Genomic DNA, 11,921 nt, shown 5'->3' with positions numbered 1-11,921 from the left:
GTGAGACCAGACGCGCTCGGTCGTCAGGTCGGATGGAGTCGTCTTGCGGGGTGGGACGACTGATGTTCGGGAAGAAGGAATATCCTCAGTGACTGCCCTGCTTAATTGCTTGCTTGCGTGGGTATCGAGGAGCGGGCGCTGTGGTAAGTCAAAATAATCTGCGTTGATTGTAACGGTGGATATATTTGTTGATCTGTTGAGGACGTTGTAGAGGAAGACCTTGGTTCTCGTTGTGGTTGTGGTTGTGGTAGTCGTTATTGTTGTCGTCTCTGTTTTGATTTAGCGGGAGTTGCTGGCCTTGGGAATTTACAGCTACGTACCCTACCCATGCCTCCCGCTTTGGCACTAAATTACAGACTAGCCTAGTCTTGGCATCTTGACGAAGAGGTCTGAAAACCCGACGTTCACATCAAGTCACGTGGTATAATACGATATATATTACTTCGTACAGATCTACAACCCATCGCTTCATCACTTCCTCAGATACACCACTTACACTCCACGACGTAAGTAAGCCGTTCGATCTTCCAACGCCCGCCTATTTATCATCTACAGCTATCTTCAGCGTCGGCTTCCAGACAGCAGCATCCCCCCACCGGTCAACCGTCAACCCAGCACTCCCCGGATTTTCAAACCCTGCCTCAAGCTGTCTCTCATAACTCACATTTCGCAACCTTTCACTCTCCGCCGGCGTCAAAGCCAGATACAATTCCACGCCGACGGCGTGCAAAAACAAGCCCAGCCACATGGACATCCCAAACGTCATGGACAACGCCACACCCGTCTGCTCAGGCAGCCCGCCATACGTATCATGCGCATTAATAGCAACCTGCATTCCCTCGCTCGCATTCACGCAGCCTGGGTACAGCTTCTCTGTCGCCAGTGGCGGAATGCCTTGGGAGCTGTGGATGAAGGCAATCTCGCCGCACGAACGCGCAGAATAGTAGTCTCCCATTCGGCTGATGATCCGGACGGACATGAGCATCAGAAGTCGACCAGTGATGATGACACCAAAGTAAAACCACGTCCTCAGCATCCATGCACGGTGTTGGTCGATTTGCAGACGCTTGATATTGTAGTACGCCATTCCCAGCCCAAAAGTAGTCATGATCACAAGAAGTCCAACAACAGCTTGGACTTCCAATCCGCCGCCCATGGTACGGCGCGCTATCATCAACGCGCCAGCGTTGGATAGAAGCACGAGGAGGATAATGATATATCCGTTAATGCGGTGCAGGATCAGCGCTTTGTATCGAATGGCGGGCACGAATTGGAAGACGGCGAGGAAGCCCGCGGGGAGGATGCACACGAGGTGCAGGGTGATGCCAATCCGCATGTGCCCGACATGGTAGCTGTACCATTCTCCCGGTGAGCCCTTGTTTTTGAAACTGCTGGAACTGTTGCCGCCGACATTGAGGTAGGAGAAGCGGGCGAGTGTGAAGCCGAGCATGGCGCCGCCGAAAATGATGACTATTTTTCGAGTCAGCTCCATCTGTTGGCTAAAGTCAAATCTGAGTGGACGTACAGAGAGGAAAGTTGTATCCTTTTTTGAAACCCAGTGGCTTATACACTTTCCTCATTGTGGTCACGAACTTGGTGGAATTGGGTCCTCCTTGGCGGACTGTTCGCTCGCTTTCCGAGGCATTGGGTCCGGAAGCCATGTTTGAGTTAGCAGACATTCTATCGACAGTCTTCTATTCTCTTTGCGTCTGTCTAACGATATTATCCATTCTATCCAGCCTTCAAAACGTAGCAGGTGAGGAATCCGCGAGGTAGATATGCAAGTGCCGAATAAGAAATCGCCGGCTTGTCAATTCGTTACGCAGCTCTCAGCCCTGGATACGAAACGTTGCTGCCGTGCAACACCGGGGCGTAGTTCCCCCATTCCATTTACATCTCCACCCATCCTTTACGCACGAAGGGATACACAGGTACGTATCAACCTCCCTCCGGCACTCCATGACGAAGATCAACCCGTCAATGATCAACGATGTTGCTCCACGCCAAGACGTGTTTCTCAATTGCAAACGCTATTTCTTCGTGCGTATGTCATAAGCTGACTTTCGTACGCACGCTGCGTGGTGAGTAGACCGCAGCTTTCCCGTATCCCGTGACCCAGATTGACAACTGGGCGAGGCTGGATAGCCTGCTTCGCACAAGTGAGGCGGGTGACCCAGATCTGCAAAAACACGATAAGCGAGCCAGGGCTCAGAATTTTCCTCATCGGGATGGTAAATGTTGACTTTTGATCTCGAGGACTGGGATAGGGGCTACGCACGCAGGTGCGGCTGCGGTGTGGTGATCTGGTCACTGGCTTCGGTCACTGGCTTCACGGCCGTAGGGTGAGGTCGTCGTCGTCTCGTCGTCGTCTTACCAACACCGTAAGCAATCTTTCGTTTACTGTCATGCTCACTGTGCCAAGTCCTCGGGTTCAGGGACATCCTCCATGTTCGTCGTGGCACGGATCTGCCCCCGAAGATCTTCACCCAGGTAGCTATCCTTACCCTACTTATCATCAGGAATATTATTCGGATGGGCAGGGAGAGTGCACTGTGCCCGATTTCCCCAATGGATTCTCGCGAATATCTGTCAGGTTATGAAGAGTATAGTATTCATTTCTCTTACCTCCTCGCCAAGATGGCCTTGCGTTATTCATGTAACCATCTACCTCTCACAATTGAATGCGTACCCCTTGGACAGTACTCTCGCAGAAGAGATTCTAGCCCCGAGGTCTGAGTACCCTACCTACCTCCCTTTCCTGATAAGTGACCAGTCTTCATTCAGCTGTCGTCTTCCACTGCTACAAGCAGACAGCTGCGTAGCGTCAGCCGAGATACAATTATTCACTCATACTTCGACGACATATCTCGATTCTCTCTTTCTATCATTTTACAAAAGACATACTCATGCTACACCCTTTTCAGCTACGTACATATAAGTGAGATAGGGTTCCTTCCCAGATATACCTACGCGGACCATTCATTCATTCATTCATTCATTGCACATCGCCATCCCTAACTAGCGAGTCCGGCTGGCAGGTGCGGAGTACGGAAGATTATCGCGCAAATCGGGCGGGCGTCGGGGAGTTTCTGTTCTAAAGAAAAAAGAAAGGTTGGGGTGCGTCTGGATGTAGAGTAGCTGCTTGAAGGAGAGCTTGAGCTTGAGCTTGAGCAGGGCGTTGAAGTCGGGGACGCTTCAAGGCCGTTGCGCAGTTCGGAGGGACATGTGCGGCGTGCGTGCAGGCTCTCCTTCCAGGCTGGATCATTTGAGAGTGAAAATTTCTGGACTTTGAGCGCATTTGGCCAACTTGGAGACGGACGCATTCGGTGCAGCAGAACGTGGCCCCAGGCGGCCCAGTTTTTTATTATTTTTTCATTATTGCTTTTGTACAATTTTTATTATTTTTTTTGGGGGGGGGGGGGGGGGGGGGGGGGGGGGGGGGGGGTTGGGGGGGGGGGGGGGGAATAGCTCTTCACTATTAAATGTCTATATAGTTTCGAGCATGAATCAATCCCAGATATGATATGATATTAGCTATCGGTCACATTTTATACCTATACATATTGGTCTTGCTTACTGTCTGGGAAATGAAATCAGCGAAGGTTCCTTCCTCGAAGCATGCAAACTTCAAAAGGGTCTCGCCCGCCTGTCTATTGCACGACTGAAGAGTGAGAACTTTTTCTTCAGATTCCCCAACATTAGAGAAGGAGGGCTCACGATGGTGTCTACTGGCCTAGCAGTGTAAGAAATGACGCGAAACAACAATACATGTAGGAAGTGAGAACCAAGTCGAAAATAGCAGCAATAGCAGATCCGATTCCCCCCCACCTCCCCCAAAAAAATTTGCTGAATTAGTATACACATATGTACACAGACCGTACACCGCAATATTTTACTACTTCCAAGATTTTTCTTCCACCTTTCTGTTATGTACGCCCCCCGCAACGCAACGCAACGCAAAACGTACATTACAAACAATCAGGCCCCTCCCGTCCCGAGGTACACCCCCTCGTCCGGGTCCTGATCAGGATCATATACCGAGCTCCCCATCCGACTCAGCATCTCGAATTTGCTCGGGCGAAAGGGCCACTTCAGCCAGGCAATCACAATCTCCTCCAACATCTCGTCCGTCAAGGAGCGCACGCTCAGCTTGTCCAGATCCGGGTTTCCGCCCCGCAGCGGATCCTTCATGATCTTGCACTCCTGGTCAATCCACTCGTATGCGCCGGGCACCAGTCCCATCAGGCCGCTCTTGACCGATTGCGACATGAGGGTGTAGAAAGAGCTGAGGATGTACTCCAAGACGTCGAAATTATCGGGGAACTTCTCACGGAGGACAGGCCAGAGAGATTGCGGCTGGAGGTCCAAGAGACACATTTCCTTCTGGGGGAAGAACTCGTGTTTGTGGAGCTTCAGAGGCTCGTAGTCCCTGCGATCCCAGAGGAGGAGTGGCGGGTCAAGGGACATAGCGGCGCGGTTCTCGCAGTTATTCCTGAAATCCGTTTTGCCGGCATCGCTTATTTTCCCAACGCGAACTTGCCAGTCCGCTTCCCTGGCCGCGAGGGCTTTGAGCTGGGATTCCACCGCCCGGCCGGTTCTTGTGGCTAAAGCCTTGCGTGCGCGGAGTAAATAGTCGTACTCATTGGTCAAGGCGAGCATATTTTGACCAAAGTTTTGGCGACTAAGCTTCGTCCATCTCATCACCTTGAAGCGGGCTCGGATGGCTTCTCCTGCCTTCATGGTATCAAGGTAACCTAACTTGTCTGCTCGCTCGAGCACACGATATTCGTTCATAAACGAGTCGCGCTCTGTCCAATCATTGAACAACGAAACTATGGGCTGGTTGCTGTTCAGCTTCTGCATGGCCGTGCTTTCCCGCCCAGCTGGTGTATGAATGCCTTTGGTCTTCATTTTTTCCATGACTTTACGAGTACCTTGAAGAGAAACGTGCTCCTCTCTTACCCAGAAGCTAGTCTCTTCGGTCGAAGATGCTACCTCTTCGATTTTGGAGCACATGATTCCGGCTTCGACGGCTGCCTTCCTGCGATAAGACATATTTCTAGGGAGGACGAGACTCTTCTCTTCGTCATTAACCCAGACAAGTAGTCGGACGAGACCGTACTTCTGGAAAAGAGCATGTGTTTTCATAGCAGACACAAATTGATACAGCACCATCTGTGTAAGAGAAGAGAATCCACGGTAAGGCTTCTTGGGGTTGTAAGCCAGATTGGCAGTGACTAGGAGAGTGTTGTTGGGCTGCTCGAGCAGGGGATCGCCTCTGCTTGGTGCCACCTGGAAGGGGAGATGTTCCGGATTCATTACACTTTCCAGATGACCCCAGACAATGCCGGATCTGGGAATAAGTTTGTACGTCGATCCTGGTACATCGACCAGAGGCTGCAAAAGAGGTTGATACAGCTTGTGGTCAGGTTCCATGAGGATATGCGTGCGGGGTTTGAGGAAGTCGTGTAGCTTGGAAGACCATACACCGGTTCCAGGATTGAGGTCAATAACGTCACATCCCTTGAGCTTCTCAAGAGATGGTTTCAGACGGTCAAGTATATCATCTAGGCATGTCAGTAAAGGAAAATAGTTGGTTGAAGGTAGGGATCATTACCACATGCTCCCTCGCTAATGATGTTCATCCGCTTAGGGTCTCCAAGTAGCCTAGCTCCAAAATACTTGCCTCCCATTGCCCATTTCATGTACCCTTCAATGTCATTGTAAGGATCTTCGGGTCGGGGATGATCGAGAAAGCCGCTATGTATACTCGATTTCTTGTTGGTCGCTGGTGATTTGCTTTCCTTCGGGTATGTTTCATGCTTTTCGCGACCAACGAACAGTTTCCCACTCTTCTTGCCGGGTACCTTGCTCACTCCCAAAGTCAACATTGACCCTAGCCTCTCCAATTGGATGATCTCAGAATGAGTCAGTGCCTCGTCGGCTTCCTCTCCAGCATCTGATGGAGGAGCATCATCCTTTTTCTGACGTGTTCTCTGTTCGGTGGGAGCAGTGCCACCAGATGACAACTCTGCAGGTTCCTCGGCAGGTTCCTCTATTTTCTTTCTTCTGATTCGCTTTTTGGGAGTCTTTTCATCTGCTGACTCTACAAGCTCCTCGGTTTTCTTTCTTCTTATTCGCTTTTTGGGAATATTGTCATCTGCTGACGCCTCTACAATCTCCTCTGTTTTCTTTCGTCGTGTCCGTTTCTTGGGAACAGTGCCATCTTTTGACTCCTCTGAAAGCTCCTCTGTTTTCTTTCGGCTTGTCCGTTTTTTCGGGACATCATTTTCTATCACTCCTACAAGTGCGTCGGTGTCCTTCTCAAGTATATCTGGGACTTTCTTTGATCCCGGCGAGCCTCGGGGCCCCTTTCCGCTTTCAATAGCTGAAGAAACTCGAGTGGATAGGAGGGCTTGCGCTATGTGGAAATATCTTATAAAAGCCGAGCTTGCTGGAGTTCGAAGTTGCGCGAATCTGCTCGCTTTATAGATTCTGAACATCAATAAAGGAGGGACAGAAACCATGTGATTCCTGGAATTGTAAAAAGCATGGGAATTAATAGCAAGGCCGTGAAAGGAGGCAATGTAAGAGGGAGGGACAGGGACGATGAGTGAGAAAGACGAATTGACTAGAATTGTTCAGGACAGAAAAGTGATGAGGCTGACAGGTCGAGCTTAAACATTGATTTTTCTCGAGGCTGAAAACCCGATGTTCTGCCGTCTTGGCGACATATCCGTCGCGCAATGCAAACAATCGAGTAATCCGCATAACAACTTGCAGGCAAACGAACAGCTTCGCCACCAAAAACAACAACAAAACCGCCAGATCTGCCACTGCCGGAATAGAATTCTTGAAAAATCCAGGTTTCCACTCGCTTAGCACCCGGAACTCTTTGAAAATAGCTGGAGGACGGGACAGCGACGGGCTGGGCAGGGCCGGGCAGCGATCATGGCGGGGTCGACATTCCAGGTCTCCAAGCCCATGACCGTGAAGGACATTGCCGCAAGAGGTCAGGATTTTGATTTCAATCCTTTGATTCCCTTCAAATACTGGGTGCGGACTGCAGATACGCTGCTTCGAGAGGTACGTAGGCGTCTTAAGACTGACTGGGCTTGAAGCTCTGCTGATGGCCGGCAGGCACAAATATACGAACAGGAGGGGAATGACCAGCAGGCGTACTTGCTCCTCATCCGGTATGCAAGTCTCGTATCCGAAAAACTCCCATCACATCCGGCTGCCAAAGATCCAGAGAACCGACAGGGGCTGAAGCTGGCGTTGAGGAGCCTCCCTTGGGTTTTGGATACCTTGGAAGTTCTCAAACCTCGGATCAATGATCGTTATGATGTTTGGGAGCAGACGATGGAGAGGAGGCGAGAGGCACACCTCAGGATGGGCCATCAGAGATCACGGTCAGGTTTGGCGGCGGCTTCGGACCCGGCGGTTGCAGGAAACACAACAACACTCGCCGCTGCAGACAACAGCCATTTGGCAGTTAAACTGGCACACAAAGAAATCAGGCGGCGAGACGCAGCTAAGAAGTCTACAAGGCAAGCGGGTGTATCTGAACAAGAGGAACAAGAAAGACGAACTGCCGGTGGACTTTGGGACGACTGGGAATCTGCACTCTCTAGGGACAGGTCGAATCACGATGCTGAAACGCAAAGGAATATGGAGGCTTCAAGGAGAAGAATGGACGGAGCCCATGATATGGTTCCTGATACAGCTCGGGACAATCCTTCAAGGCCACGAGCTACTCCTACCATGCCATTCAGGAACGCCAACAGCCAATACCGATACCCCTCTATCACTGTATCTCAACCTCTCAGCTACCAGGATAACCTTAATTCCCCCTCATCTTTACCCTCACTACCATCTCTACCCCCAAAATTACCAGTAGAAAGCCCATCAGCCTTCTTACACGAGCTAGAGCCTCCTCCGCGCCCTGAAAAGACCACTCCGGTCCGCCCAGATATGGACACCTCCCAATCTCAATCTCAAAAGAACTTCACCTTCCGCCCTTCCGCCTACCTAGAAAGCGGCGAGCCCCTCCGTACCGTATTCCTTCCTCCAACCCTTCGCAAAGAATTTCTCAAGATAGCTGAGCCCAACACACTGCGCAACCTGGAGACTTGTGGCATGCTCTGCGGTTCCCTCATATCCAATGCGCTTTTCATTCGACGGGTCGTCATCCCAGAACAAAAGTCGACTAGTGATACCTGCGAGACAGTCAACGAAAACTCGCTGTTCGAGTACTGCTCCAGCGAGGATTTACTGCTGTTAGGATGGATTCACACGCATCCGACGCAGAGCTGCTTCATGAGCAGCGTGGATTTGCATACACACTTTGGATACCAGACGATGATGAAGGAGAGTATTGCGATTGTCTGCGCGCCGAGCAAGAGTCCCTCGTAGGTTCTTTCCCCCCAATCCCATTTCGGTTGGCTAATTCGTGACAGATGGGGGGTGTTCCGCCTCACAGATCCACCTGGAAAACAAGCGATTGCCTCATGCACCCAATCCTCGCTTTTCCATCCTCACGAGGAGCGGAACCTCTACACGGGTGCTCTGAGGCCGGGTCACGTGTTTGAGGCTGAGGGCCTGGAGTTCCAGATCGTGGACTTGAGACCTGGTGTTTGAACAACAAGCGAAACATCGCCTAATAAACTCGAAGACTTATTAAGCGTAGAGATGCGCTTACCAAGAATGATTTGCTTTCTGCGCAGCGTTGGCGTTTGGTGATCTGGTACGGCACGGGAGCGTATACATCTTGCTGGTCCGGCGGACCGCGATTGATTTCTGGCGTTTGAGATATGGGAGGGCGGGCATGTAAATGCGATACCGGGCGCTATAAATGCAGGATCTTTGACTGTGGGCCATATGGCTTACGTCCGAGCTCAGGGGCTCAGGGTTAAGTCTATATAAACGACCCTGTTCGATCCTCTCATTTCGAATGTGTTGCTTCTACGAGGCCATTATTTTCCAGGCAATGTTATCTTACCTCTTTTACATGCATCTGCTGGTAGTAGCGCCTCTGTTTCTCATCTTGCCATCCTCCTTGTTGTTACTGTTGAACACCTCGTCAACCTTCGCAATATTCTCAGCGGCAATCGCGCATACGGTACATTTCTGACTTGACATGCTCACAGTAGCCCGGGTAGCAAGATACCACTAGAAAAATGTTGGTTCTGTCTGCACTGGAGTCTGTGATTCGCTGCATGGCAAGTGCTCTGTCTTCTTTGGCTTGCTGGGAGTTATTGGGGGTGGGGGAGGAGGACTGTACATAACTGGGCTAAGATAAGCATCACCCGCTACATCTACGAACGAGAGTACCATGGTAGGTGTGGGTGCTGCCTGGCTTGGGATGGAACGACAGCTGGGAGATGGGAGATGGGAGTATGACTCACTTGTCTCCGTATGGGGGATCTCGACGAGGATGATTAGAGTGAGGATTCTTAAAGCTATTCCATGGGCTTTGGGAAGCCTGGTTCTGTCGTCGAGGTCGGAGCTTGTGGAGACGAGGGCTGTGAACGTGTCGGAAGCCGACTAGCGAAGCGAGGATGTCAACAATGAGTTTGATTAGGAGATTTCTTAGCGAGGATGCGGATCCCGTCACATGCTCAACGTTTTACGAGTTGAGTCATGATTCTTCACTTCACGGGAGATGAAAAACATGAAATGCTGCATCTATGGTATTTGCTTTAGGGTAAGCCTTTTGATTATTTTCGTCTTTATCTACGATTACCTCCTCGCAGTCGCATGAAAATAGGGGCTGGAGAAAGAAGCTAAGTGAGGCTAGGCATATTATCACAACATAGCACCAGCCCGATCGAAGAATCGCGAATCGATTTCGGTGATCATACTCAAGCTGAAACTTCTCTACCCTCTCCTTCAAGGAGATCGGCTACGAAAGTGCTGTAATTGGGGACCCGGGGTCGATTGCAACCATACAAGCTCATTACTTCACTTCTCTCTACTTACAACAACAAACCCAGGGTCATCGGCTTGAAGGTTCACCAGCGGAGGTGCAGCGTTCCGTCGCTTCGACACTCTATTTGCTTTCACGATATACCCAATGGAGCGGCTGCGGGCGCGCCCATCCGCCGGAGGACCACTTTCTGGCCCAGTGATCTTGTTAGACAGAAATCTGAAGCCGCCTTTCAAGAGCGAGCTGGCGGTAGACGCAGCACTGCTTGCGACCAATGTAGCTGCTCTGCCTGCTAGAGCTGGCATTGGCCGAGCAAGTCCTGTGACGAGCCCACCGATAGTCCCTCCCCCCAGGATAGAGGTTGGGATGAGCGCTTCGTCCCACGCTCGGTGGTCGACGAGAAAGGATGTCGGTGGTTCCGGGTCGAGATAGCCTGGCATGCGCACGGCCACGGCTTGGATGTTTGCTGGTAGTGCTTGTAATCCCGAGTTTCCGGTTCGTCTTGTGAGCGCGAGAATGCCTCGCATAGTGCTGTTTAGGCCTTGGCTTGTGGCGTCTACAAGTCGGATTGAAGATGGACGCAGGGGTGCTTCCCGGAAGAGACACTCTTGGATGAGCATTCGGAGGGTCTTGGAGTATCGTTCTGCTTCTTCGCCTCTGTCCAGCTGAATACTGTGGTTTAGGTTCGAGGCTAAAGGCGTGCCTCGCTCTGCCAGAGAAGAGCGAGAGGTTCGTGGATCGCGAGGGTCATCGCAGCGGTTAGGATTAAAGTCGTGGCTTACTTGGAGGATGAGACAGTTCATGATGGCTCCGACTTGCCATATATTGGAACAGGTGCCTTTCCGGGGATTCTGCACTCCAATTCCGGTTTCTTGCCAGGGGCCAAATGGCCAATTAATCGTTTCTTCCTGTGATCTATCAGCCAAAGAACGACTATGACGCTGGGTGATCCAACCCGGAGGTACTGACGGGTGGCTTGAAAGCAGGAGCTCCTCTGTCTAGGAAGACCCCTCCATCTGCGTCGTCTTGTAGCTCTTGCGACGGAACCATAATCGACTCCCCGAAATCACCGATCTGAGTACGTCAGTAAATTTTGAAGATTGCAATTGCTCAACGAATTACCAATCCCCACCTTTAGAATTGGTATCCGTGCATGGTCTTTGTCACGATATCCTAGAAATACTGCACCTGGCGTCGGCGATTGATCGATATATCTAGAAGTGCAGGAGGGAAGTGCTCACCATTGTCACATTTGAGATCGCAGTGCATCAGCTCCTCATCATCGTTCCACTCCAATGCATCGAGCGGTTCTTCCGTCCTCTTATCCATAGCCAGAACCCCCAAAGCCAAGCACTTGAAGATTGCCCAACAGTCCATCTCAGAAAGAGGCTCAGGCTTCTCCTTCATCGCCGCTAGGCTCATAGGCACAAATTGACTCAGGTCTCCCCCGGGACAGTATTCCATAAAGATGCGAATGACGCTGCCCATCTCTCCAAACGAGTCCCCAAGTCGGTTGCCCCCATATTGCCGTACCAGATGTTTGGCGTTGATGACGGAAAGGGTGCGTCCGATATTGCCTTCATCGAGCGCTGATCGACGGCCTCCTCCCGGCATGTAGACTTCGAGTTGCGATTGCTTTACGACGACGTGTTTCAGCGCCGGTGGATTCGGATCATTTCCTTTATATTCCCACAGTCCTGTCACTCCGAAGCTCCCCCTCCCCAGGAATTTGGTTCCGTGCCATCCTTTGCCGATCCGGTGCCGCCAGGTCGGCTCGCTAGCGAGGAAAGCGGCTTCGTGCTGTGGTCGAAAGGGCAACATTTTGTGAAACCTCAGAGCTTTACAATGTGAAAAAGCAGCAGCTAATATACGAAACAAATGTATCAAATAACAAATGCACAAGAGTCGGAATCAAAAACTGTGCAGTGCAATGCCGAACTCGAAACTCACTTGGCGATGTCGAGGTCAGGTGGGTATGTCTTTGTTGGATTGT

At 51.1% G+C, this 11,921-nt stretch overlaps 4 protein-coding genes across 4 annotated transcripts; 1 reads left to right on the top strand and 3 right to left on the bottom strand.

The window, feature by feature from the left end:
* Window positions 1–538: 538 nt before the first annotated feature.
* On the bottom strand, window positions 539–1,661 carry L3040_003582 (uncharacterized protein; the record flags this gene model as incomplete). Its single annotated transcript, XM_066156471.1, has 2 exons — window positions 539–1,470; window positions 1,526–1,661. 2 exons carry the CDS (start codon window positions 1,659–1,661, stop codon window positions 539–541), a joined length of 1,068 nt encoding a protein of 355 aa, XP_066012056.1.
* Window positions 1,662–3,978: 2,317 nt separating this feature from the next.
* L3040_003581 (uncharacterized protein) lies at window positions 3,979–6,503 on the bottom strand (the record flags this gene model as incomplete). The annotated part of the gene is made up of 2 exons (XM_007291895.2): window positions 3,979–5,567; window positions 5,618–6,503. 2 exons carry the CDS (start codon window positions 6,501–6,503, stop codon window positions 3,979–3,981), a joined length of 2,475 nt encoding a protein of 824 aa, XP_007291957.2.
* A 448-nt stretch (window positions 6,504–6,951) lies between these two features.
* Window positions 6,952–8,640, top strand: L3040_003580 (uncharacterized protein; the record flags this gene model as incomplete). Its single annotated transcript, XM_007291894.1, has 3 exons — window positions 6,952–7,086; window positions 7,141–8,411; window positions 8,460–8,640. The coding sequence occupies 3 exons, from the start codon at window positions 6,952–6,954 to the stop codon at window positions 8,638–8,640; spliced, it is 1,587 nt and encodes a 528-aa protein (XP_007291956.1).
* A 1,323-nt stretch (window positions 8,641–9,963) lies between these two features.
* Window positions 9,964–11,749, bottom strand: L3040_003579 (uncharacterized protein; the record flags this gene model as incomplete). The annotated part of the gene is made up of 4 exons (XM_066156469.1): window positions 9,964–10,836; window positions 10,898–11,002; window positions 11,061–11,101; window positions 11,170–11,749. 4 exons carry the CDS (start codon window positions 11,747–11,749, stop codon window positions 9,964–9,966), a joined length of 1,599 nt encoding a protein of 532 aa, XP_066012055.1.
* Between the last annotated feature and the right edge of the window lie 172 nt (window positions 11,750–11,921).

This window comes from Drepanopeziza brunnea (assembly GCF_022702325.1).
Source record: "Drepanopeziza brunnea f. sp. 'multigermtubi' strain 214-2 chromosome Unknown ctg5, whole genome shotgun sequence".
NCBI classification, from domain to species: Eukaryota; Fungi; Ascomycota; class Leotiomycetes; order Helotiales; family Drepanopezizaceae; genus Drepanopeziza; species Drepanopeziza brunnea.
This window is presented reverse-complemented; position numbering and strand designations above follow the sequence as displayed.